General features: G+C 39.9%; 1 protein-coding gene across 30 annotated transcripts in view; it reads right to left on the bottom strand.

The window, feature by feature from the left end:
- Positions 1 to 27,969, bottom strand: part of MYCBP2 (MYC binding protein 2) — a 130,829-nt gene that overhangs the window by 23,028 nt on the left and 79,832 nt on the right. For 8 of the 30 annotated variants that reach the window (XM_060273333.2, XM_060273339.2, XM_060273338.2 and 5 more), the window contains 9 exons: positions 27,344 to 27,484; positions 22,515 to 22,589; positions 21,352 to 21,576; positions 20,358 to 20,490; positions 19,329 to 19,454; positions 12,401 to 12,562; positions 2,326 to 3,972; positions 1,556 to 1,725; positions 268 to 512 (listed from right to left, as the gene is read on the bottom strand). In XM_060273333.2, the coding sequence (XP_060129316.2) occupies positions 268 to 512; positions 1,556 to 1,725; positions 2,326 to 3,972; positions 12,401 to 12,562; positions 19,329 to 19,454; positions 20,358 to 20,490; positions 21,352 to 21,576; positions 22,515 to 22,589; positions 27,344 to 27,484 (2,924 nt within the window). Of the gene's footprint in view, positions 1 to 267; positions 513 to 1,555; positions 1,726 to 2,325; positions 3,973 to 5,430; positions 5,533 to 12,400; positions 12,563 to 19,328; positions 19,455 to 20,357; positions 20,491 to 21,351; positions 21,577 to 22,514; positions 22,590 to 27,343; positions 27,485 to 27,969 lie in introns of all 30 variants that reach the window. The other 22 variants (XM_088667497.1, XM_035116062.3, XM_088667496.1 and 19 more) reach the window with 9 other exon arrangements.

Raw genomic sequence — 27,969 nt, forward strand, 5'->3', positions numbered from 1 at the left:
GAATGTTATTTACTGAAAATAATCTAACACACACAAAGTTAATGATTATAATTAGTGATTCCAATTAATTAACAGATTGCTTCTTTAAACTAGGAATCCTTGCCCTAATAGCAATAATGATTACCCTTAACACCAATACAGTAAATTTTGAGTTTTAAAGTTATTGCTATCTCAAGACAAAGTAAATGCATTTTAGAAAAGCAGAGTTATTAATGGTATTAAGGCACATTTGGGAGGGGGTCAATATGTGTATTTGTTTATTGTTACCTTGCTAACGTCTGAAGATAGAGACAAGTCATTTTAACAGGGAAATCCTCCGAGATGCCTTCCTTGACGCTCGGAAGCTGTGACTGGAATGGTTTGGAAGGGTGGTAGCACAGAATACTGGGCTCAGCTGCACTGCTCAAGGCCAGCAAGAACAATGCATTTGCTTTGATCACTTGATGGGCTTCCATAGTGGGCAAGGCACGAGGTGTCTTAACTTGCATTGGCTTTCTCCTAGACTGTTTGACCTACAGGGAGACAAATAATGCTTCTTCGTGACCATGGCAGTGGGACTTCAGGGTCAAACAAGAGGGAACAATACCCTTGCTACGCACTGCAGCTTTAGCTCACCTTATACCAGAGCTCCACTGCTTATACTTCATCCCTTCTTCACTACTCAACCAGCATGTGCAATTGAAAGTGGAAGTTTGCTTCATGTGAACTTCTATTCCTAGTATCACATAGAGGGCAATCTTGGCCTCTCAGGATAGCATCTCCCTCGGGCTTAGAACAGCTTATATGCCTTTGTAAGAAATTATTCTTGCATTCCACAGATACAACACAGAATTGATAGCAGAACCAGCAACCCCTACTATAAATGCATAGTTTTCTCTCTTTCAGTGTCACATGTGGAAAATGGGAGCACTAAGAATTCAGTACACCTAAATGTGACAGTTCTGTGACTGTGGCAGATGACAAATGCAGGTCTAAGGATCACATTATTTTCCCATTTTTGACTTTTTGATTTTAGCCCAGTAAACAGCAGTATTGCAAGTAAGTTCATTAAATTTACTAGCCCATATTTTGTGTGATCGTTAGCCACCATAGCTGCCAAGTTTTCCCTTTTCTCGCGAGGAAGCCTATTCAGCATAAGGGAAAATCCCTTTAAAAAAGGGATAACTTGGCAGCTATGTTAGCCACTGTCTTGCTTGTCATACTTCTATTTCAGTCTTTTAATGGCATGGGCAGCCTGAAAGAAAGAACTATTTTCCAACTTATAAAAGCTTGCTTTCCTGGTCTTCTGAAAGCAATTCATACAGTCAGTCAAGAAAACGGCCATTTACAATCTGGATATAAGGTATACGCGTGAAGTGCAGTATTAGATGCAAGATGCACTTTCTGCAACCCCAAAGCCCAGTGAGTTCTCAGACTTCCCGGTACAGTAGGGAATAACGCAGTCAGAGCACACCTAGGTTGGTGTAAGGAGAACAAAGGTACATTATTCCTAGAGGGCATTCCTGCAGAAACTTCACAGTCTTGCTATAGATAGCAAGAAACAGATTAAAAATACCTTTTCTCTTGCTGCTGCCTGCTTTTCACGGAGGTATTTTTCTCTGCACCGATCACAGACTAGGTACCATGTGCTTCCTCCTATGCCACCATCGCCACAATTGCCAGCCCATCCTCCACAGAAGTGTCCAATGCTGTTATAGCCTTGTCCACCAGCGTAGCGGCCACAACCTTAAAATAATGAAGTCATGTTTAATAGTAAGCTCTAAATTCATTATTTGGTTTGTCTGGCTATATAGTCAGAGAGAGCAGAGTCTTCAAAGCAGGGGTTGCAAACCTTTGGCCTGTGAGCCAAATTTAGGCCAGCGCAGGTCTCAATTTGGCCTGTAAGGGATTCCCCACAATCCATACCCACCTGTCCCACAATATGCGATGTCAGGTGTGGGGCAGACAGAGACGTGGCTAGGTCAGCTGCAGAGCTGAGTTCCCTAATCCTACAGAAAGCAGGGTTGAAATCACCATGCATCAGCTGATGTGCAGTAAAGTTCAAGTCTGAGGTATCTACTGCAAGATCACAATGTAGTGATCAAAAGGTGTGTTGTCCCTCCTACCCAGTTCAGGTCCCCACACCCATACAGATCCCACATTTTTTTGGTTTTTACATGAACAGGGTGAACACATGATGAAACAAAACACGACTGCTGCCACCATGTCTATAGTTTAGCTCTCAAACACCTCTGGGTCGGTTCCCATTCTCTTTGCCATATGCAGCAAGGGTCCTTTGCCTGATGCAAAAATAAATAAATCACTTTTGTGAAATGAGCATCTTACCTGGATGAGCTTGTCTCATGTGGTACGTCACTGGGTATGGGTGGGATTCCCCACACAGTTCACAGATGGTATCTTTCTCTGGTCCTCCCACTGCAAGCTGAGCCATTTCACCAAAGAGATTTCCCCTCGGTCTGGCCTCCGCTTTTTCTTTCTTCTTCTTTTCCTTTTTGGACTTCTTGCCATCTTTGTCGCTTTCTTTCTTCTTCAACACAGCACAGGACCCGGGGCTTGGAAAAATCATGTTCTGAGAAGCTGCCTTGATTGTTGCCAGAGAAATGTCTTCCCAGAAGGCTACCAGGTGTTGAAGGGTTAAAGGAAGAGGAGACTTGGACTTCATAGGATGGTGACTGGTAGTTTCAAAAGAGGTAGCTTCACTTTTTCCATCCTCACATCGTTCATGAAGAGGAGGCTCTTTAAGCATAGAGAGGACCTTGTTTTTGTTTATGCTGCCCATTTTTGATATGTCAGGCCCATGAGGGGCTATGTTAAACATATTCAGAGCAGAAGATATTTCCAGGGAATGTCTATTCTTCAGCTTGGTTTCTTTTTCCTCTGCAGGCTGTTGGCCAAGATTGCTTCTAATGGGTGCGTGCTCCTTCGAAAGTTCTGGGTTGAATTTCAAAAAAGACGAGCAGGCCATTGCATCGTGGACTATTCCTTCATGCCACAGGAAAGAAGCAAAGACAGCCCGGGCACATTCAGCCACAGACGGAGACATTGCTTGTTTGGCAGGCTCTACTGGTCTGGAGCCATCGCCTTTGAAAAGGCATACGGACTTTTCCTTTTTGGGTCTTGTATGCCTATTTGCACATTTGCGGCTCACTTTGGGAGATGCTCTCATGTCTTGCTCATCTTTCAGCGGTGCTTTTCCTATGCTGAAATGAACTTTGTTTGAGCAATCGTCCACGCTCTTGAATTCAGAGTTATCTTCACAAGTACTGTCTGTAATGCTATTGGTCTTTAAGGTACTGGAAGTACAGACTTCAACAACTTCACTGTGAAGGTTTTCTTGCACAACGTGAGGGGAAGGGGCTCGGTTTTCGGTTTCAGCCGCAGGTTTCCCATCTTTCGAAACAATTTTTGGTTTGGGAGACGTGGACCTTCCCCTCAGTGGTTCTGTTAGGGGTGCTTTCTTTTTGCGGAGGGTGTCTGGGTCAAGTGTGTATGAATCTGACTTAGATCTCTCCCGAGGAGGATCAAGCTTTGTTTTCACTGGGGCTGAAGGTTTCTGAGGCAGGGTCTTCTCGTGAGGAGATGAGGAACGGCGAGAACCGACACCAGATGTGCAAGATTTCCCTGCTGAGATAGTCTTTGGAGAAGATGATCGAGTTCCTGGCCCTGGAGATTCTGCCCTCAGACCAGATGTTGTCCTTCCATCAGATTTTAAGGTTTGCAGAGTGTTGTGGTTTGGAGATAATGATCTGCTGTGTGAATCTGACCTCAGTTTTGCAGTGTCAGATTTTAGCATCAATGATTCGCTCGCAGATAAGCTCTCTATATTCCTGGGCTTCTTCTGGTCTGTAGCTTGGTGGCTCATACGGCTATCAGGTTTAGATGACCTGCTGTCCGCTCTGTACTTCGATGCCATATCAGATTTCCCTGCTGGAGAAACTGGTCTAGCAGCTGCAGTGAAATTCACTCTGTCACCTGTATGGCACATTTTAGAATGACATTAAAGGGAAAGTGCTCATTTATAATACAAAAGATCACAACGCAGGATAGGAGTAGAGAATGGTATTATACTAGATGATAGATAGATAGATAGATAGATAGATAGATAGATAGATAGATAGATAGATAGATAGAGATAGGAGAGAGAAAACAGTGAGCTCAATACTTTATTGGTTGGATTCAGAAAAGCATGAGAACTCAGCACAGTGCGACTATCTTGACTTCTCCTTGATATACACCAAACTGCTTCTGAGGGTCAACAGATCTTCTAGAATGGAATGGAATTGGACAGGGTGGGAGGACGCAGTGCAACTGGGGAATTAGCAGAATTAGGAACAGGAGCAGAAATGACCCTTGGATTCAAGCCTATATGAGGGTCTCCCTGCTAAAAAGTTGTAGTACTAACTGCCTCCTACAGGAAGGAGATTGCAACTAGGACTACTATGTACATATTCAAAACAACAGTCTATACATAAAAACACTACCTCAAGAAGACACAGAGAAAAGGCTAATGTCCTGCCTTTTTTCTTTTAACTGACATAACTTTACCAAAACAATTAGTGACTAGATTAAACAGAATTGCACTATCTAGTATCAAGGTTCTTAAACCTTGCTCATCTGACAACCTACAACTGGCTAAAATATATACATCAAAAGTATCAATTACAATTTAAAGAACAGCTTAGAGACATAATCTGCAAAAGTCATGTTCACCACAGCTATTGCTATAAAGGCAAGACCAATTCCACCGTGATCTAAAGTGAGATCTAGATGCTCAGTCCTACTCACTTGTCACTGAGGAACTTGGAGGGAGTTCCTGCCTGGCTTAACATCAGGAAAGGACAGGGGGAAGGGTTGGGAATGCTGCTTAAATAATCCTGATTTTATATGGACATGGTGCAATTTCTGTTTCTGTATTAAATTTGAGTGTGCTTTTACTCTGAAAATCTTCTGTAAGCTACTTTGGGACACCCGTGGGGCTATAAAATGGGATATAAATATTATTTTAAAAATAAATTAGTAAATAAATGAACACATATAATGCTTCTCCATTGTACTCCCCCCCAAATAAAAGCACACTGTGTCTCAAGTATGTAAAGAATGCTATTCTATTTTTGCTTAGATATAAACAAGACACTAAATCATTTTATTCACTGTAAATTAAAATAAATATATTGCATTACTTCCCTTTCCACAAGGAGGCAAATAATCATTTCCACATATTTCCGAATGCTACTGGAGTGATTTCTGAACCACATGTTTATGAATGTTGAGTAGTGATACCACACATTTATAGTAAGTCATTAAATTATTGCACTTAAGAACAGCAAACCTTTTTCAAGTGAATGAAATGGGGTGCTCAGCAGGAAAACATTTACTTATGGATTTCCAACAAATTATGAATAACCTGTCTACAATGGCATGCATACCCACCCTTTAGCTTGTGAGAGAGAGATGAAATAGCAGAAGCAGGGCCAGCTACATCATTACTTTTGTAAATGCGCTCACGAGAAGCAAGGCAGCAGGATGGAGTTTCTATAGTGGAAAACAGTGGCACAGAAGCAGCATAGATTCAATGGGGAAATAGCAAAGATAAAACAAGCAAAGCAAGCAATTCTGATGAGACACAACTTTCCTGCAGCATAATCAAATTCATTTTTAGCTTACGCTTAAGGATTAAAAATAAATAAATGTTCTAGTTGTTACTCTTCTCCAAAATAATAAATTAATGTTATTTTTCAAGACAACATTAGGGAAAACCTCAGCCCAAATTCTCATGGGAAGCAAATGGTTGATTATATAATAATAATAATAATAATAATGATAATAATAATAATAATAATAATAATAATGAAACAGCAGCTAATGAATGGCTTTGCTTTGTTCTGCTCATTGATTGATTTTGCTGTTGTTACTGAAGCAGGGGTACATTGAAACCAAACATGTTGTTTGACAGATCTGAGTATTATTTCATAAGCTTAGGTGAACATACTTTTTCATTATCTGGCATTGCATTTGCATACAAAATCGAACTTTTGCACAAAGAAATTACCGCCCTGAGAACATGAATTATTTGTTATTCTTGAACCGGGATGTGTGTGTCTTTTTCCAACGTCCTTTTGCTATTTCAGTCATATAGCATAACACTAATTGAACTAAAAGACAAAGTATTTTGCTGACAATGGCCCAGTTAACATGTCACATTTCAATGCGATCTAAAACAAGGTATGGATTAATGTGAACCCTCGGCATCATGCTGCATGTTGCCTGAACTCACTATCATGGTTTGTTTCCCACGAAACAATGAGTAGTAATCAAAGAACAAACATTAGTTTACATTCATGGTTTGCTTGAAGAGAAACAAGCCATAAGCTCAGGTTTAGATAACATGACAAAAATCAGACTCTGGTTTGTTTTGTCTGCAGCAGGGGAGGAATGGTGTGAGAACATTTGAAAAGCATGCACTAGTATGCTGGTAATTAACACTGAACCACAGTTTGCTTTAAACTATAGTTTAATGTGACATACAAACAAGGCCAATAGCTTATGCAATAGGTGAATTTACGCCAATCTATAGTGTTGGTTCTTGCACACTTTATACTTGGTTCTCACCTCCTTGCAAAGGGGCAGGGGCACTGTTGCAATAGGAAATAAAGATCTTCCTTTCTTTCACTGAATCCTGCCTCCACCCCATTTGACCAATAATAGACTTAAAGGTAAAGGGTAAAGGGACCCCTGACCATTAGGTCCAGTCGTGACCGACTCTGGGGTTGCGCGCTCATATCGCATTATTGGCCGAGGGAGCCTGCGTATAGCTTCCAGGTCATGTGGCCAGCATGACAAAGCCGCTTCTGGCAAACCAAAGCAGCACATGGAAACGCCGTTTACCTTCCCGCTGTAGCGGTTCCTATTTATCTACTTGCATTTTGACGTGCTTTCGAACTGCTAGGTTGACAGGAGCTGGGACCAAGCAACGGGAGCTCACCCCGTCACAGGGATTCGAACCGCCGACCTTCTGATCAGCAAGCCCTAGGCTCAGTGGTTTAACCACAGCGCCACCTGGGTCCCTTCTAAGACTTAGGGGACACTGAATCCCTTAATGGAGTGTTGGGCAGTAAAAGCCAACTCCAAATTTTTCTACAACAATAGCTTGCAGGCTAACCAAACGTTTGAGTAATAAATGATGAAATCTTTTTGTTTTGCCTTATTACAAATCATTTATTTTCAACACACTTACTATTCTCATTCTAGGCTTACGGGGTTCTGCTTTTCTAAAGGAGGCCTGCTTTACCTAGAACCTTCTTTTGTGCTCTAAGAAGGGCCGCCGCCCCCCCTTAAGGCACACTATTCTTGGGGCAAAATGTCTGCTCAGAAGGGAAAATCTTGCATTCAGGAAAAAGAAACTTCTGCTTTACTATAAACAGAAGCAGATCTAAAAAGTCTGCTATCAGGACCCAAGCCTACGACTGGAACCAAAAGAATTCCAGGTGCTAGAAATGTACTTCAGTATAGTTTCAACAGGTTTATTCTATTTTTGATACTTGTTGGAACTTTGGGTATTTCATAAAGAATGTTCCTGTCCAGCCTCAAGTTTTTGGCTTTTGCTAATATAATGTTATTCTTGGGGTGACCTCTGCTCAAAAAAGAAGTGTACGGTTATATTTTGCATCCTACAAACCAGGCTTTTTTCACTGGCATGAAAGTCTATTTCTGGGGGTTGTTTCTTTTTTAGGACCTATTTTTAATTTGGTTACCGTAATTAATTTTTAGGACCTATTTTTAATTTGTTTAATGACAACATACATCTCATTACACTTTAATTTCCGTGGCACATTTTACAAAAAGGAAACATTATTATTCTTATCTGAGGTCCAGCACTGAGGGCCTTCTGGCAGTTCCCTCGCTGAGAGAAGTGAGGTTACAGGGAACCAGGCCTTCTCGGTCGTGGCACCCACCCTGTGGAACACCCTCCCAGCTGATGTCAAGGCAATAAGCAATTTTTTTACTTTTAAAAGACAACTGAAGGCAGCCCTGTTTAGGGAAGTTTTTAATGTTTGATGCTGTATTGTTTTTAATAGTCAGTTGGAAGCCGCCCAGAGTGGTTGGGGAAACCCAGCCAGATGGGTGTGGTATTAATTAATTATTATTATTAAATATGAGCTTATAAGAGCATATAGCATTTTCTTACATTTTGCATTTTTATCCTTTATCCTATTCATGTAATTACACTGTGCTTGAGGAAGAAAATTTTCAAATTCATTACTATGATTATTATTATTATTAATAATAATAATATTTATTATTAAAATCCCACCCATCTGGCTGGGTTTCCCCAGCAACTCTGGGCGGCTTCCAACCGAATATTAAAAACAGTACAGCATCAAACATTAAAAACTTCCCTAAACTTCCCTTCAGTTGTCTTCTAAAAGTAAAATAGTTGCTTCTAAAAGTAAAATAGATTAAGTACATTTCTAACACCTGTCCCCACCCCCCGCCCCATTTTTTGTCTGTTGATGGTGCTATCCTAGTTTTATGGTTGTTATCCCCATATCAAACCCCCATATCAAACGCTGTTTCAAAACCAGTTTGCCATGCTGCATAGGGGATTCCTGTGAACAAGTTTAAGGCCTCCTTGGACTCATGTATGGCTGCTGGCTGCTGGCTCACGTGCGCATGAGATAAAGCTCTCTGGATCAGAGTCATGATAAAAAAAATTAAAATCAGTTGTAAATCTGTTAAGATTTCTCATATAACACACATTTGCAGGGGTTAACAGTACACATGTTGTAGGGAATAAATAAGACTAAAATAGGAGCAGAGAGTAAGCCTGGGTGAGCACAGTGTTATTTTACTTCCCAGTAAACATACAAAGGGCTGCACTTTAATTTGGCCAAAAAACATTAATGTCACAAAATGTAAAACTGGTATTGTGCTCTATGTTATCACATAAGCAGGTTGTTTTATTGAATGCTCTACCCTCATCAACTGAGGGCCAAACTTAGCTTAACACATGATGTTAAATCTGCCTTTGTTTCTCAGGTGCTGATCAAATTACATCTGCTGAGTGGGGTGATAATGAAGAGGATCAAAGCAAGCATGGAAGGGAGACTTACTTTCCTCCACTACTGCAGTCCTGAGGAATATTCTTCTTCTGAAGTTGTTACTTACTTTGAAGGGGGAGGGGGAAACCCTTACTTGGGAATTGGCATTCCTCCCAACACAAATACAGGTTTCAGAGGAAGGCATTTATTCAGGACCACAACAAGGGGAACTAAAGGAAAGATCCTACGTTAGATATGTGCTGATAATAGGTTCTCATTTTTGGAAGCTCATGCACAAGGTGTCCCAAAGTGTCTCAGGAACTTTCACTTTTTGCCAGAACTGAACTCAAATGAGTCCCTTTAGTTTGACGTGACTGAGATACTTTGGAAAGCTATTAGACAAGTCACCACTATTACAGTAGACATTTTATGAAGACTTTAAGGAAGTGTCTTGTTTCACACACAAAAATACAATCCTCAAGTCAAAAAGCCAAAGATCTAGCAGAAGATGAACTATTTTTCCAATTACAAAATACCATTTACATTTTCTTCAGGTTTCTAAATAAGACAAAAATCTGAGGATCAACAAGATAAAAGTATCCGAGGCATTATCTGCTTAAGTGAGGTTGAAGTGGGAGGCACTGGACATTTTCTTCTGAAATCCTGCTCTCACAGCGCCCAGCTATATGTTTTTGGGAAGCTCGAAAGCTGGACCTAAGCACAACAGCACTCTCCCCACTTGTGATTCCTAGCAAATTACATTCAGAAGCTCACAGTCTCCAACAGTGGAGGCAGAACATAGGCATAGTGGCTTGCAGCTTTATCTTCCAGGAATTTGTCTGATCTTCTTTTGAAGCTGTCCATATTCTACAAACTTTTTAAGTTCATCCTCATTCTCAAAAAGAGCCATAGAACTCTGCCATGTGAGAAAGATGAGATGAAAGCAACTAGGTAAAGAATGGGAGTGACAAGACAACAGTAATATTCAAGACCACCAGAACCTTGGTAGAGGGTCTTAGCGCCATGAATAAATCCCAATGGCAAATGTAATACTGATAGATAAACTGCAGGATCTTGGTATGCCAATGTGATAGAGACGCACGTATTTATGAGGGGAAATTGCCTCACTTGGGTGACTGCCACAATGGATGCTAGAATCTCCCGTCTGAAAACAGTGGTGTGGAATGAAGCAAATGAGGTGCTTGTGATAAAGTAGCTCCCTTGCTTTGCTACTCATCTCACCTTCAAATGTAACTACCAAGCATAGGTGTTGGTAGTCATAAGATTGGATGTCCTGGACTCCAGAAGGTGCTAGCCATTTTCTCTACATCATATGAAGTAATTCCTCCTAGTTGAGGCTTCCTTCCCCTTCCACAGAAAAATCAGAAGAACCTGAGCAGCAGCACCACTACCTCATGCATTTGGATTAAGTCAAGGAGGAATCAACCCTCTTTGTGGCTTCTCCCTCTCATTGTCACTTTCTGAAAATGATTCCGAGTCCTGAAGTTCTTCTCCATGCTGTTGTGCTGGATGAGCTCTCCAAGGTTCTTAAATAGTGAATGAATGAATGAATGAATGAATGAATGAATGAATGAATACAGGGCCATTCTGAAAAGGGTCTAGGCCCACAGCTGCCTGTGTGTTGATACATTTAAGGGTCTTGATAACCAGAGAACAATGGAAAAGGAGGCTGCTTCTGGATTACTCTCCCAAAGCAGATAATCCAATGGCAACAATTTCTACAGATTCTCGGCCTCTGTAAGCTTGGCATCTATGATATCTCCAGATAGCTCAAGATCAACTATAGACGCAGGTGCATGAAGAGAGGAAGAATGCTCACAAATCTATGTTGGCATTTTAAAAGTAATCTTCTAATTCCCAAAGTCTAGATCAAAGGGCAAACTGAGGAGAGGCCTTCGGTTCCGCAGTGTTTCTTACTCTGATCCATAAGTCAGTTTCTTCTGGTGCTCCCAATTGATGGGAAGAAGGTATCAACTGGCACAACTACTTCTCAAGAGTAAACAAATAATTCTTTGAAAACAAGCATAAACTAAAGCCTAAACTAAAGCAGCAGATTATTGTTATTCTCTAGCTGCAAAGAAAAATAAACTGGAAACAGCAGCTGGGACATTATATGAACCCACAAGATTTTATTCGAACCCATGGCTTCGCGCTACAAGCTAAAGGTAAAGGGACCCCTGACCATAAGGTCCAGTCGTGACCGACTCTGGGGTTGCGGCACTCATCTCGCATTATTGGCCGAGGGAGCCGGCGTACAGCTTCCAGGTCATGTGGCCAGCATGACAAAGCCGCTTCTGGCAAACCAGAGCAACGCACTGAAACGGCGTTTACCTTCCCGCAAGTATTTATCTACTTGCACTTTGACGTGCTTTCAAACTGCTAGGTTGGCAGGAGCTGGGACCGAGCAATGGGAGCTCACCCCGTCACGGGGATTCGAACCACTGGACCTTCTGATCGGCAAGCCCTAGGCTCTGTAGTTTAACACACAGCGCCACCCGCATTACAAGAGATCCCAACTAAACATCAGGAAGAACTTTTTGACAATAAGATCTGTTCGGCAGAAGAACAGTCTCAGGAGGTTGTGGACTCTCCTTCCTTGGAGGTTTTTAAGCAGAAGTTGGATGGCCATCTGTCATGGATGCTTTAGCTGAAATTTCTACATTGCAGGGGGCTGGACTAGATGACCCTAGGGGTCCCTTCCAACTCTAAGATTCTATGATTCTAAGATATGTCTACTGAAACAACCTGATGTTAGCTAAATGAGCTGTGACACTAGAACTATATTACTACTACTATGTGATACTACAACCATCTTCAACTTAATGGAAAAAATAACGGTCTTATCTTCCAGAATTGTTAGTGGTGAAGCTTCTCAGTACGTCATTTATGAAGGGTGGGATCATCATCAGCTTTATTAATACTAAATACTAAATTAATACTAAATAGAAATGAATGGATATAGAAATGAATGGATTTAACTGCATAAGGCTTGTGTGCTCAAGGAGTACCAAGAGATATTTTAAAGTGTTACTGCAAGAGTATTTGAAACCCTGTAATTTAATTAAAATCCCAAAGGATTTGGTTAAAAAAATGTATAAATATATTTTTCAACACTACAGAAAAAATGCAAAAGGTCAATGCAGTAGTCTCTAATTACTATGGGAAGACTGATATTTGCTTCAAAGTCATGGAAAGCCAAAATAAAACAGGGGTCGGGAGAATCAGAAGGTGCATTGATGGATGATCAATAGCTAGAAAGCAACTAAGATTGTTACCGGTATGCAAGCAATGGTAAAGCTTCAGAAATGGGCTGATGAGGCAGGAAAGGCTGACAGACTTACTCTGAAGCTGTGGCTGAGGTTGCTGGAAGGAAAGGGATTGTCCAAACACAAATGGGCTGTGGACTAGGGAAGAGGGAGGTTTTGCAGCTTGATCAAAGATGGAAGGAGCTGGGAGACTAGGCCGTGACTGAATGGGATTCAGTATGGCACTCAGTTGGTCACCTGTAGTAGGCAAAACAGTCAAAACTACAACCTGTTATATTCCAAAAAGTGCTGAAAGAAGTCTCTTTGAAAGTTCAGTACTGATAAAGCCTGCACTTGTCTGTGATCTTGTAGCTAGGTATTACTCTGGAACAAGACACAGACATTACCAAGCAATGTGTGGTAGGACCATGGAAAGTTCAACCCAATATCTTTGCAAGGGGTATGAATAGTTGCGCAAGTGATTCAGAAAACATTTTCCTCCAGTGTTCTGATCGGCTTGTTTTGAAAATTAAAGCAAAATTAACGATGACATGAACTCCCATATGGTTGGACTGGGAACAAGAGAGTTTATAATTGGAAATAAGGTAACAGCAAAAAATTTGCTGTAACTCTTGACTCACAGGCAGCCTCCCTTCAAGGAAACAAGCTTTAAGGGCAAGGTCTGCATGTGATCATTATGTATATTTCATAATAAAGCACCACAGCTAGACAAGTAAGGTCAACTAGGATTTTTTAAAGCAGTATTAGTTTTCAAATGATGTTCATGCCTTATTTCTCATAAAATTGTACTGAAACATGCTATTTGTTATTACATGCACCAATATTTTAGTGCACAGCACCGTGAAAGTAAATTGCAGTGTCTTTACAATACATAATATATTGGTCCTTAACTAAATGGGATTATTAAAAAAAACTGCTTTGCTTTACTAATGTCAACAAAAACTAAAAATTTTGTAGAAAGATCTAGGCATAATCATTGAGTCTGAATACATTGGTACCTCTGGTTACGAACTTAATTCGTTCCGGAGATCGTTCTTAACCTGAGGTACCACTTTAGCTAATGGGGTCTCCCGCTGCCGCCGCTGTGCGGTTTCTGTTCTCATCCTGGGGCAAAGTTCTTAACCCGAGGTACTACTCCGGGTTAGCAGAGTCTGTAACCCGAAGTGTTTGTAACCCAAGATACCACTGTATTTGAAAAAGACTTTTTAAATTTACTATTCATTTCAGTTCTTGGAAGTAGCCATAGGGCAGTCTTTGCTTTCCCAGAAGTGAATCTCATTAAACGTTCTTGTTTGGGAGGGGCTTGGGAATATAAATGGTTCTACTACTCCTGTGTTTATTTTTGATTTGCACTTAATTGTTTACATGCTGGGCAATATTTAACTGTTTTAATGACCACCTGTCTTTTTTATTTTGTGTTTTTAGTAATTTTATGATTAACCTATTGTTAATTGCTGGGTCAAACTGCTTTTTTTTCAAAAAGGAGAGGCGAGACACAAATGCTGTAAATAAATAAATAACATCCCTCTTGACAGAAGACAGAGTCAGTTCTGACTTCAGCTGAGCTTGGCAAAAACAGCACCCCTTGGTCCTTAGTACAATACAACAAAGTGGGTAACCACAGCAACCTGGAAGAACAATAGAATAACAGTGGAGTAGAATGGAACTTTGGGCACTTATTGTAAATGGCCTTTCCTGGCAGCAAAGTGAGCCAGCCACTAGCAGAATAAAACATGCCCTATTTTCCCAAGGCAGGAAACTCATGTCTTTGATTCACATAGGCTTCCTCCTTCCCCTTTAGTTTTCATTCATTGATAAGCTCTTTTAGACTTGTTTTCCAGGAATCCGAGACATATCTCTCCAACTGCCTTCCTACAGTAGAAGAGGGAAACTTTTAGAGGATAATGGAGAAGTTGGTTGTGAAAATGTGATTCAGATGACTAGCAAAGCTTCTGGTGAGTGGATTGCCTAAGGGGTGTGGTTGTAACATGCTTGCTCGGCAGCTAAACAAAGCCCACTTGCAGTGAGTGCCCAATGGTCCATTCTCAAGCATAGCATGATCCAGTCACTTACAGGACACATCAGAGCTGTATCTGCCTAGAGTAGCGGCCATTCATGTTGGTGGTAACATATTTTGTAACTCGCCTGCCAAAAGCTGCCTCTGCCGAGGCATGGAAGTCCAGCTTGCAATATCTAATAAATAAACTTAGTGCTCTGCAAATGGCTCTCTGTGCAAATTTCTGTGATGCTTTTGTTGGAAGAGAGCTAGGCGAACATAGCCATGGCTCTTATGGAGTGTGTGTTGCGGTGAACATAAGCGCTGTGACTCGTAGGTCAACATACTACATGCTTTGATCCAACACGCTACTGTGCGAGCCCCAGCCTTTTTCCTCATGGAGGTGGGATAAATGAAGCAAATGGGCTGTGTGTTTAATACAATAGTTCTGAGAGAATGATTCTGCTTTCTTCTTTAAGATTTTGCTAAATATTATGCCTGCCGTCCCCACGCCCCCCATTGGAATGCTAAGCTCGTTTCTTCCTTATGGTCTAAATCCTCTAGCCAGCTAAGACTGGGAGTTGTGGGGCAAGATTGAATGGCCTCTGGGGTGGCAGGCTGTATCACAGGATTCACATGCTTCACAGAGGAAGCTTTCTGAGTGATGTAGGAAACGCCTGACTTACATTTCCCTTTGTACCCATTTTGCAGATTTGTGGTGCTCTGGTTGACAGAGTTGGTTGGTTGCCTTCATTCCTGTCTGTCAGGGCCATTGCAACAGCAAGGAGAATAGGCAAGGTAAGGACATGGGGAATAAACAATGGAAATATTTGCCTTTTCTTTAACTGGGAGGAAAACAGATGGGTGAAAGGAAACAATAAATACTAAAAGAAGGCAGGTAGGCAGAAAACGTAAGCACTTTGCAGAATGTGGCAGGTTAGGAGAACATCTCTGCAAAGGGCGAAGGCAGGAAGTAAAAGTGAAGAGGAAGACAGAAAGAGGAAGCCTAGGAAAATTAAAATCACAACTTTCCCATTCATGCCTTGGGCAGTGAGCTCTAAGTCACCCTCATCTATCCGCTTTTCCCTACCATATGCATTACTACTCCTGTCCAATAGGGAGGATGGGAAGCAGAGCAGTTTTCTGGCATAAAGCACCTCAAGGCTGCTGACTTTTTCCCTGCCTGTGGAAGAACAACTTACTACTTCTTGCCTTCTTTTCCTTCCAATAATAATGTACCACATTTCCCAGGTGCTTGATCAAGATTAAGGGGAGAGGGGAGAGGAGAATGAAGGCAAAGGAAGCAGACTGGAGCTTTGACCAGAAAGCAGAGGACAGGACACACCATAGACGTTTAGCCAATCTTGTGCTGCTATCTGGAAGTGAAAAAATGTCCTTTAGCCACCTATAGAAGAATGCCTCTTTTCATCTCTTCAGCTTCAGTGAGGATTTTAGCTTATTGAAACTTACAATCTTTAACAAAGTGTCTGAATAATGCTATAAAGACGACTTTTCCAATGTGGTGCCCTTCAAATGTTTTGGAGTACAATTCCCATTAGCCCTAGCCAACATGGTAAACCAGTGGTTCCCAATTAACTAATTATTGCGGACCACCACCCCTTACTTTTCAAAAGCCAAACCATGGACCCCGCTACTTTTGAAAATTTTGATTACTCTATGGTAGTTACCTGTGCAAAGCAATTTTTTGATAAAATGTGGGGTGGCCCCTAATAAGCAAAGGGTTTTAGGTATCCTTTAAAAAAAGACCATAAAATCTGTGAAATAACCACAAATTGCCTATCCCCAGACAGTAGGAAAAACTTGTCTCCATTGCTCCACTACAACACAATTTTTAAAAAGCAACTGTGTTCCTAACTTGCAAGTGTTCTATATGCAGACTGCTTTTTATATTCAAACATGCTATTCCTTACTTGTAGTCTGATATGGTACATCTTAGCAAAACTTTGCAGCATATGGTTCTGCTAACTGAGGGATCTTGCACCTTAAAGACATAGGTGAGGGCTTGGTCAGGGCTTGATAAAGTATTGGTGAAGACTGAGTAGAAAACAGCTGGAATTTTGTAATGTTGGTAATAATAATAATAATAATAATAATAATAATAATAATAATAATAATAATAATAATAATAGTTCTCCTGTGCCCAAGTTTCATCCCTGGCTTAAATAGATTAATTAGTTAAATACAGTATTTGGAGTGAGGTTTTTATTCTTGCTGATTACCCAATAGGAACAACCAACTTTTGATTTTTTTAGGATTCTACCATACATCTGTTTCTTCCCACTCCAAAATGTAGCCACATAGCTTCCCACAGAAAACGAACGAACAAAAAACCCACATAGGCTGCATTTTGCACCAAATAGAACTGGGTGATGTACTGATACATTGTCCAGGACCAGTATGAGGGACAGACTGCGATGGCGGCTTCACTTGACAGTATATCACAAGTGAAACCACCACCACACTTGACTCCCTCCAGCTGGTGCTGGTACCAGAGGGACTCAGGAGCAGCAGTGGTTTCACCAACATCTACCGCTGAATGAAGCTGCCATCCCACTCTGCCCTCATACCAGCAGAGAGAGAAACCAGCGGCATTGGCGAGGCACCGATACAGCTTGTTTCTCCCTCCGCTTCTTCAAACTGCTTGGCGGAGGAGCACATGGCTGCCCTTGCCTCAGCCAACCGGTTTTACAGAGCCCCTGCCCTAACAACGGCTCACACAAGCCGGTGGCAGGGTGGGGGCTCCGTAAAACTGCTCCATTGAGGGAGGCGTGTGCAGTTGCCATTCCCCTAAGTCCAGCAGTTAACAGAGCCCCCAACCTGCTGCTGTGAGTCCCTTGCAGGGGATGGTGCCCCAGACCCCCTGGGTGTGTCCCACGGACCCCCAGGGGTCCCCTAATTGGGAACCATTGTGGTAAATTGTTGAAGATGATTCCATTTGTAGATCAAACACTTGGAGGGCGCCAAGTTAGAAAAGGCTACTTTAGACCATAAAGCATCTATCAAAATCATTTTTGAAAGCCTGAATTCTCATGTGTGATCTAACAATACAACTTCCTAGGTCCCATTACCTTACTGTAGTAAGGAATTAGTGGTTTGGGGTCTTTCCACAACAGGGCTGACAGAAAACAGGTTAGAAATAGGTTGCAACCAAATCAGCAAAACTAAGGATAAAACATGAAAAACAGCAAATCTGTCATGAGCACCAAATGAGACAAAGCATTTTAATGCTCCTAAAGTTCTGTCTCTACGTTGCTTTTTGTCAGCTATGTCAGTGATATGATTATAATGATATGCCTTTGTATGTGCTTCACCCAGGCAAAAATTCATACAAGCTTTCCTATAGTGTTCCTTGTGATGTATAGGCAGAGATGACTACAAGGCACTAGCTCAAACACTCTAACTAATATCCTGCTCCAATTATTTTTGGGTAAATTTACTTGCATGGAGACATAAGGGTATGCCAGCTGAAAGGGTGCACTGCTTTTTGCATTGAACTACTACTGCAAATACACAAGGAGAATGAGACAAGAACAAGACATCAAAACAGTAAAGCATGCAACAATAATCAGACTGCAATCCAAACACGCTATAGGTTAATTGAGCAAAACGTAAAATGGGGTTTCCAGGAAAAATGGATTAATGAATGTGTGTGATTTATTCATATCACAACCAAGAAAAATGAACACAAACTGTGTGGGTTTTTTTAATAGAGAAAACATAATAAATTTAAGAAATAAACTTATGTTCGAGGAAGTCCATGGTTCACGACTTCTCCTCAAAAATGCAACACTGAACTTGAAGCAACACCTGGATAACATAATGTTCACTTGAGGATAACTTTATTACACTTAAAATGTAGGGAACGATCCAGTCAATGTTAAGCACATCTTTCCCACTGGAATTAAATTAAAAATTATAGGTGCTCACGTTTTGCTGGACCCTGCATTATTCTCAGAAAAGAAAATTCCAACTTGATACTTTTGCTCTTCTATGGGCATGTGTATTTTAAAACATTTCTTAATTTTAAAATTCTATGTTCTAAAGTTGTATACTGCTCTTTTTTACACTAGATGTACTAGTCTGACCTCATTTATCTGCTGTAGGAATACTAAAATGACACAAGTAATATCCATATCAAGAGCCACTAACATAGAAAAGTTTGGGGTTGCAATACATTTCTACATGCACATTTCTACAATTGCCACAATGATTTCCATGGCAATTATACGTGTATAGATACTGGTAAGCACTCAGCTTCTCACTAGTAGGGTACTTTTCACATTACACTCAAATGCTTAATTTAAAGGTGCTAAACCACCAAAACAAAAACAATTTAATGTATAGTGTTACAGTACTGTATAGAATTTTGATTTAGAATCTAACTATACAACTTTCATGTCAGTACAAGGACTCAATCTGATTCCAAGTGCTGGTACATCAGACACCACTAGTTCTCCTGTTCTGGTGTTTGTGCAGTGTTTTCTGGAATAAGGAGGTTCTGTCAACGAAAAGCTTTACTTTTTACAGGGCAAACTACAGTTGTGACATGGAATGTGACACTGATCAAACTGTAAAAGTCAGTCAATACTGTGGTTTCTCAAAAGTATTTGCTCTGAACAGAATGCTTAGAGTGTGATGCTATTTTTATAGAAGCAAGCATTTTTGATGCATGTCCACGATCTCCAAACAGTTCTTCAAAACTAGCAGTTTTCACTACAACGTACAATTATTATAACTCCAGCCCATCTTGTTCAACAAAGGCTCAGTTTATTATTATTTCAATCCTGATCCTACAACAAATAAGCAGTACCTGTTTTATAACTCTGAGCCATATACTATAATTAAAGTCTCATATAAATTAAGAATTCCTGCACTGATGAATTGCCTCCCGGTTTTTTGAAGTAAATATACTGGAACTACAAATACAATGGAAAACACACCCAATATTCAAAATGATAGAAAGAAAATAATTAGTAGAAAATTTACCTTTGTTATTTCCAAGGCCGTAATCAAATCCTTGTCCATTACTACACCCTGTCCCCTTATTGAAAGTTTGCAGTGAGAAAGGACTTGGTGGGGGAGTCTGACCATTCTGATCTATAAAAGCTTGTTCTGTAATTGCAAGAAACAAAACAAACACAAAACTGCTTCAGAATGTAATTTATGTCTTTAGAGTGGGAATGAAGACCAAAATACATGTACATAGGAATGAAGGTTTCAATTAATAAATCACTAAAGTAGTAGTAACATGTCTTCTCTAAATTAAAATTAGACTATAGGCATTGAGTGTCCATGTGCAGAAAGGGGCAGCAGGGTCCCTCATCCAATATCCGTGGGTTGGGTGTGCACATCTGAGAAAGGGAATCCAATAATAATAATAATAATAATAATAATAATAATAATAATAATAATAATAAATTTTATTTATACCCTCATTTGCTGATAGTGGAGCTGGAACCCTGTCTGATCAGAATTCCAACTCTTGTCTGTAGGTTTGCTACAGACACAGGTTTCCCCTTCTCAGACATCTGTGCCCACTGCTTGGATGCCAAAGCCATCCCCATTGTGTGGGGTCAGGAGTGCAATCCTGTTTGGCCTTGTCTATGAGTGGCCGCCCCCTTCCTCACAATTAATGCATGAAAAGGGCTTCCATGGTCCTATGCCCGATTTCACTCCAATAAACTATTAGAAGTCATTCCATGGTAAACGTACATCACTTTAGACTACCTTAATAAAACACTTTGCCTTCTAAATTGTTCACAATGTTTAGGATTTCTTTTCAAATATTTTAAACACTGTTCTGACTCTTTAACTTGGGAAGATTCACCTGGTCAGCTCAAACTAGCACAAGAATATGGCCACATACCTCTGTTAAATGAAGAACTTTGGGTACCAGTACACTCCTCTGTTCTTTCTGGGGTTTTTTATGCTAAATTCTTAGATTATTTACATCTCTGCTTTGTATTGTTTGTGTGCTTACATTTCTATCTTTTTGTAAAAATTAAGGAGACTTGCCATCTTCATGCCGGAGATATTGGTTTCCACCTCTGTCTCTAGCTAAGGACCACGCATCGCCTTCATCACTTTCACAGAACTCTACCATGCTGTTCTTATCCATCTGCACCCATGTCCCTTCAGAATTAGTCACCTGGTACATACACACACACACACACACACACACAGAGAGAGAGGCACATTTAATTTACTTTTCAAATTATCCACCAATGAGATGCAGCAAAATGTTTCCATATGTGAAAAAGAGGCTCTTTTCTGTCATGGAAAGGCAACAGACATTCTTCAAGTTAAGTGCAGAAGAATAAGGAAGAATAAAAAGCATTTGTATTCATAGAAGGTTTAAGATGATTAGTATCTTCAGTGTGTTAAGACTGGATTATATTCAGAAGAAAAGAATAAACAGAGCACCAAACAAGCGTCCAGATACACATAGCATTTGATACCCGATAGAATGCAAGGGTCGAATTTTTATTTATTTATTTGACACATGAAGCAGAGAAAGCTTGGCATTGACACCAGGTATTTAATATTCACAAAGTTGCTATCATGTCCTGTGTGCTGTTTGAGAAAAAATCATAGCATGACACACTACATCCTCAAGCCCATTGCAATAGGAAGAGCACCAAAGCACGATCAACTGCATGCAACAGCTGAATTGATACCAAAAAATAAGATAATTGAGTTCTGTTGTATCCCCAACAATAATTCATTGGTAAACTCTGAAATATGCATTAAACATAGTCATTTAATAAACCCACATTTTAAGCAAGTGTACAAGAAAAATCAAGTTCAATCAATGCCTGATAATGAAATATATGACAAAGGCAAAAGTGGTTTGCATCAGTTTACAGCATAAACAACCTTTAGGAAGTTAACAGTTAGCAACCAAGGGCGGAAAAGCAAACCTTGTGTAGGATAGCTGCTTTTCTTACGATTGCTACTATTATAAACCAGTATCTATGAAGATAAGAACTGAAGCTACAAGGATCCATACCTCGCCCACTGCCTTGACTTTGTTTCCCAGAACTAACATTCCAATGGGGATACCTCTAAGGTTGGGACAGCTTCTGACGTTGTGACCTGAGGGGCCGGTCTTCACTACCTTATATACTCCAGGCCCACCACGAATGAACGGCATATCTGGTTCCTGCATTACCGCTTCCTGAGGGCAGTGTGAGTTTAGGTCTTTGAAAAAGTCATCTGTGTTAGATCTAGACTCCTGAAAATTTTAGAACAAAAAAAAAACCAAAAAAATAAATAAATTCCTGTTAATAATGCCTTTGTACTTTTCAACTAAGCCCAACTCTTTGTTAGACCTGAAATAACTAAGGTCTCATCCTAAAACACTTAACAGAGCACATGTTAAGCTATCATTTTCCATATAAGACAGGAACTGAACTTGCAATACTCACTATATTACTGCTGAACACGAAGAATGAACGATATGAGTACATATATAAAAATAAAAGGCACACATTTGCAACATGAACATTTGGAGCAATTCTTCCGCCATGATTAAGAAAGATGATACACACACAGGAATTAACACACAAGACTAATGCCAAGTAAAAGTATTCATGCAGGAGAGTGCAAGAAAGAAGGGGGGGTAGGGGGTATTTATGCAACTGTTGGAGACATTGAACACCAAGCTATACAGCATCACATATGAGCCTTCTTCTGCAGAATGCAAATTGATATTACCAGCTAAATGTGGAGACCTAAATGAATTAATGCTGCATATTCTCTGCATTTTGGCGAACAAAGATGTTATTTAGAAGTTTGTTAACCAATTCTTCCAGGAGAATAGTAATGGTAGGCAAGCTTGCCAAAGAATAGCTTGCCAGTCATTGCCAGCTTTCTGCTGCTGTGTGCAGCTACAGGGAAGTGTGGCATGTGTTCTAGGTAGGTGCCCTCAATTCCTGCAGATCGATGGTGGGATCTAACAGGATTGGCAAGTACCAATGAATGCTGAGCATGAGCATTAGAACACATCAGAGTCTCCAGCAGCGTGAAGCAATTGCTCAGCAGATGTCAAAGTGGAAATAGTATCGTTGAAAGTCTGAAAACCACCAATTTGAATGTTTAGATGGCTCATACTCCACAATGCCCAAAATACTTGTACACAAGAGACTCATCCTGACAGTTAAGAAAACTCACCTGAGGGGGGAAAGGTTTAGAAGTCCATGAGAACAAGTCCAAATCCCTGACTCCTTGGCTAGCATTAAAGATATTCTATGTAAAGTTTAAGATAGACACATATCAACAGAGAACTGGAGCATTAAGACAGCAGCAGAAGAAATTAAGAGATGAATAGAATATTTGCTTTATTTTATTTTATTTTTTCTGCATCCTTGCAAACAACAATCATTTCTTTTCGCAAAAAGGTACTCTTAAAATGAAGTCAGCTGAGCCCACTGTTCATCATGGGAGAAACAATCTGTTGAAGACAAACAGCTTATACTGACAGCTCTAAATGATGTAGTGTGTCATGCCATTCGCTGAATAGAAAGATTCTTTTATATAGAGCTTAACACGTTTTGTGAGAGGCAATTCCCATTCTCCTGTCTGAATGAGAATACAAGTCCTATCAAAAGCCAGATTTGTTTTATGAAAGACAGTCTGCCACTTTGTGAAGATTTGTTTTCTTTTTCGGGGGGGGGGGCATGGGGAGGCGGAGAGAGGGAAAAGATTGTGTGGACACTCAGCCACCTATTTGCAACTGGAAAGGTTTAAAACGTAGCTATCAGTACTCAGAAAACTTTGGAAAGCACCAAAATGCCATGTATCCAAAACCATAGTAACAAAATACACCAAAATGTGAAACACAGAGTACTCTTAAAAAAAGAAGAAGAAAGAAATAAAAGAAATGTATTTACCACTTTAAGACGTATAAGGGATGCACACATTAAAATATGTTGATTTTGGTACCTTGCTAGTTTTTGTACTAGTCTAATATATTTGGAAGAAAAACTGTTATTTAGATCAGCCATTTCCCCATTTATTTTTGAAGACTGACATTAGGCAGATGGGGAAACGTACCAAACACTTTAACCAGCTTTTAAAAATACATTTTAAAAACCCACACAAAATGAGTAACACATAAAATAAGGAATTTGGCAATTTAACTCAATCTCCATTTAGTTACAACTGGGGTCATGCTCAGGTCATACATCATTTCTCTCTAAATACATGTTCTTTTAAGGAAAAGTGGCCAGATTAGTTCGAAGACAGGTTGTTGTTTTTTACAAAAAAAGTAATTGTCCAGCACATCCATTTTGGATGAGATCCTTGTAGCCATGCATAATATTCCATGCAGGCACTGAGGGGTTTCACATCCCCCACCCCCCAAAAAATGCTCTTGAAGTTCAGGGCAGGACTGAAAAGGTACAAAGAGTTGAAACTGAAAAAAAGGGGAAATCCCTCTCCCCTACCCATCAGAAGCATTTTCCACTCACAAGTGGGGCTGTTTTGATCTTGTAAATAAATCCAGTACTTACACAAATAAGGTGGCTGATGACCTTTTTGTTCAAAGGGGTCAATGAAATATATCAATTTTGTACACATCTAAAAATACAACATTTGTTGGAGTAAGTTGTGCAAATTTTAGATGAGATTTAATCAAAAAAATTGAATAAGAGGTTAGACAGCAGACTTTCCACACATAAAACAACATCAAAATATTGTCCCAGAGTGCTCTTTGAAACATACACTTTTATTATTATTGTGATATATGAATTATGCAAAAAGCAATGAAAATGAAATTAGCAGGTCAGAAGCAAGTGGTGACTGCAATGAGTATTGAAAATGGATGCATTTATTTGTGTAAGCGTTAGGATTCCATGTTTTTCTAACATATAATCTTCTCCGTCACTTTTAAAGAATGTGCATGCATCAAGCACAATAGAAAGCTTCCAATATGGAACTGACATTCCTACTCATTCAATGTTAGCATTTGCCAGACACCTTTAAGTTGTCAGTATACATTCTTTACAAATCCAATCTGCAAAGAAGTGCTCCTAGCTTTCAATTTCTCACAAATATTTTATGTTGTTAAGTCTAAAAGATAAACTTTTCAACAATAATGTTTGCCTTCAACACATCAATAAACTACAGCACAGTGCTTTTATTTCAAAATTTGCATTGTGCAACCTTGTTTTTAGAACAGCTTTCCTCTGAAGAGATTTTTTTTGTAAAGAAATCAAGATACCTAGGAGTGATACAGACCTGTACAACTCTTAAGTAAATAATAGTCTAAGTACTGCATTTGAAGCCTTGTTTTTCAACATTTCATACTTGCCCTGTTTTTGTAACATAACACGGGTAAATGTGTTGTGGGGAGGGCTTACTTGCAATTCAATATTTTCTGCCCGACGATTGGGACTGCCAAGGAAAGATCTCGATTCAATAAAAGTCTTAGATGCTCTCTTGCCCCTTCCCACCATTTCAATGATAAAAATCTGTATCACATTTAATGGCACGTATTATGTCCCTGACCACCGTATATTGGAGTTAAACAAGGAAACTGTTAAGCAAGCTCTCTGGACTGTCATTCTTTTAAGAAGAGAGATGAAAGGAAAGAAAGAAAGTAGTACTGAAATTCCTAGGTATTAGCATTTTAGATTTGCAAAGTATGGTATAAAAGGAGCACTTAAGCTAGAGTTTTCTTCCTAGCTACTACTCCCCAAAAGAAATGATGAGAAGATGACCAGCATAGCCATGCTGCCAAAATCAGAAGTTTCACAAATATATTTGAATAAGTGATCACAAACCAATAATAAAACTGTTGGGTGCTAGGTCTCAGCAGCCTAAGAAAAGGGAAGCAAAAGGCACAGGTCTACAACCGGCTACAACTAAAATACAAGAGAACATTCAGCATGTATGCAGACAGCCAAGGCAGCGCACACAGGCTACATTTAGCAACTAAGCAGGCATAGCCAGGAATGACTGTGGTCCATAAACAATCAAAAATCAAAGACTTTGTACTATAGCCACTATCAGATCAGCAGTAACCAATGGGTCACTAGTGGCTGGAGTAATGCTGGAAACTGAGCACACATCATAACCTAGGGAACATTCCTTGTTGGGTCATCACACAGGACAGCAGAACACAAGTCGGAAGGTTCCCAGTTCTACCCTGTCACAAATGCAGAGGTTTGCCATTCATCTCAAGAATACACACCAATCTGCTTAACCTTTCTCAACTGCCAAATGCACATGAAGGAACTATTATTATTTTTTAAATGTACAGATGTGACTTGGTTAGATCACTATGATGCCTTCAAACCGGTAAAATATCCCTGACCTTTTAAGAAGATAGCTTATTACTTAAGTTGGAGCAGTATACTCTTCCACCTTTAAAAGAGGTTGCCTTGAAGCAAGTGGTTGCTGTCATCTTACAACTTTCCCACTAGAAGCCACTAACTGGCTCACTAATGCAACACACCCTACAGAAGCACCGGGTTGTATCCAGTGGTGCTGTCTCGCCTGTGCAATAAAAAGGTAAAGGGACCCCTGACCATTAGGTCCAGTTGTGACCAACTCTGGGGTTGTGGCGCTCATCTCACATTATTGGCCGAGGGAGGTCTTCCAGCTTCCAGGTCATGTGGCCAACATGTGGCCAACATGACTAAGCCACTAAGCAGCGCACAGAAACGGAAATGCAATAGTCTCCCACAAAAGAACATCCTCAAGTGCCTCTCCTCTGCAGCCCCACCCCCTGCACCATCAAAATCAGGTTCAGAAGGTTGGGGAATCCTCTGGAGCAGATTTGGGGGGCATGTGGATAGAGGGTGTTGTGTAAGTAGAACTCTGGTCGCACTTGCCTTTGATTCAACCTGTTGTTTCCATGCTACCACTGTTTGTAGCTTTGCATATATATGTTCTTCATGCAAGGCCCTCTTTCAATGAAGATAACAGGCTTTCCTATGTCTTTTATTTCTTGCCCTGTCAGCTTTGTCCATTCACATATTTGAACCTGTGCCATGACATTTCCACACCCTTTCATAAAGTAATAATGAAGATGTACTGAACAAATTCTACCAGCAGTAAAGACTACCTTTCCCTATTCTTAACTCCTTACAGATGCAGTATCTTAAATCAGTGATATCTATAATATGTTACAGTCAGTAATGACAGTATAGTAAATACTCTTATTCAATATTTCAGAGTTCTCTCACAACAGGTCCTCAATAATGTGACTGAATCAAGACATATTTTATCAGTTTCAGTTTAACCAAATCTCTTTCACACACGGAATAAATGATGCTAATAAATACATCATATATATATATATATATATATATATATATATATATATATATGCTATGGGCTGGTGTAGATATAACCCAAGCACAACTTCACACAATTTCCCCCTTTCAAACGCAATTTGCCACCCTTCCTTGACAGCCCTAAGCCAGATTTGAAATCAGGGTTAGTGAATGCCAATATACCACAGTTAAGTGATATGACAAAATAAACCCATACAAGTAAGAATAAATTACTATATCATATCCAACTATTTAAAAAACTCTAATAATCTTAAAGTACCTAGACATATTGCTTGAGGGGTGACTTCCCATTGTAGAAAAATGGTATCAGTATGGTATCCAAATAAGAAAGAAATATTTCTGGCAGCAGCGGGTCTTTATAACACTTTGATCAAATTGCTTTTGAAACTACAGCACAAGCAGTACAGGATATGCATTTATGTTACATTAGTCAAATATAAAGGGTTCAGATGATAGCACAGTCCCACCTTAGCTAAGGTACCAACAGCTAATTGCCTCCTTTGGAGGAGGGGGAAAATACTTTCAAAAACCTTAATTGCTTCATCATCAGCATTATTGTTGATGTTACAGGACCTAAAATTGGTTAATGGGAATGATTACCCTTATAGATGAGATGGATGAATGAATGATGACAACCTTAAAAAAATGATTGAATGAATGAGTGCACTATAATATTCTTCAAAATTGTATTTTACTTACATCAACAGGGACCAAAAGGCTCTTGCCAAGATGCTGGTTAAAGGAAAGGCACCAGGCTTCAGTGTAACCATTCATATTTGGAACATATTTCCTTATTGTCTCATCATTCAGCCGTAGCCATACACCATCATCATTGTGAATCTATGAAGAGTAAACACAAGCCAGGCTACTTAAGCAGCAGATGATAACAGATTAAAGATCTAGCATAATACAGCTGCATGGGAGGTAAACATTTGGCCTATTTAACTAAAGCTTTTAAAAAAGGCTCAAGAAATTTAAAGCAGATGAAGATTAGGGATGAATTAAGAAGAAATGTATTTAAAGAGCAACTTCCTAATGTATCTACAACAATGCATCGTGATATGGGACCACTCCAGAAAAGCAGCTGATGTACCACTGTTGCAAACAGCAACTTGAAAGCAACATGTGTCTCAGGATCAGATCGTGAAAATAATTTTTACTATGAAGGTAAAGAATGGCTGGAAATGCAACGTTTAAAAGGCATATTAAGGAACCAAATTATGCCATGCTCACAATGATTTGCAATCATTTTAAAAAAAATTACTGCAAAGAGCTGGTTTTTATTTTACAAAGTAATAGCTACAAAGGAAACATTCCAATTCTTT

Source organism: Zootoca vivipara, chromosome 4 (assembly GCF_965207765.1).
Source record: "Zootoca vivipara chromosome 4, rZooViv2.hap1.1, whole genome shotgun sequence".
Classification (NCBI taxonomy): domain Eukaryota; kingdom Metazoa; phylum Chordata; class Lepidosauria; order Squamata; family Lacertidae; genus Zootoca; species Zootoca vivipara.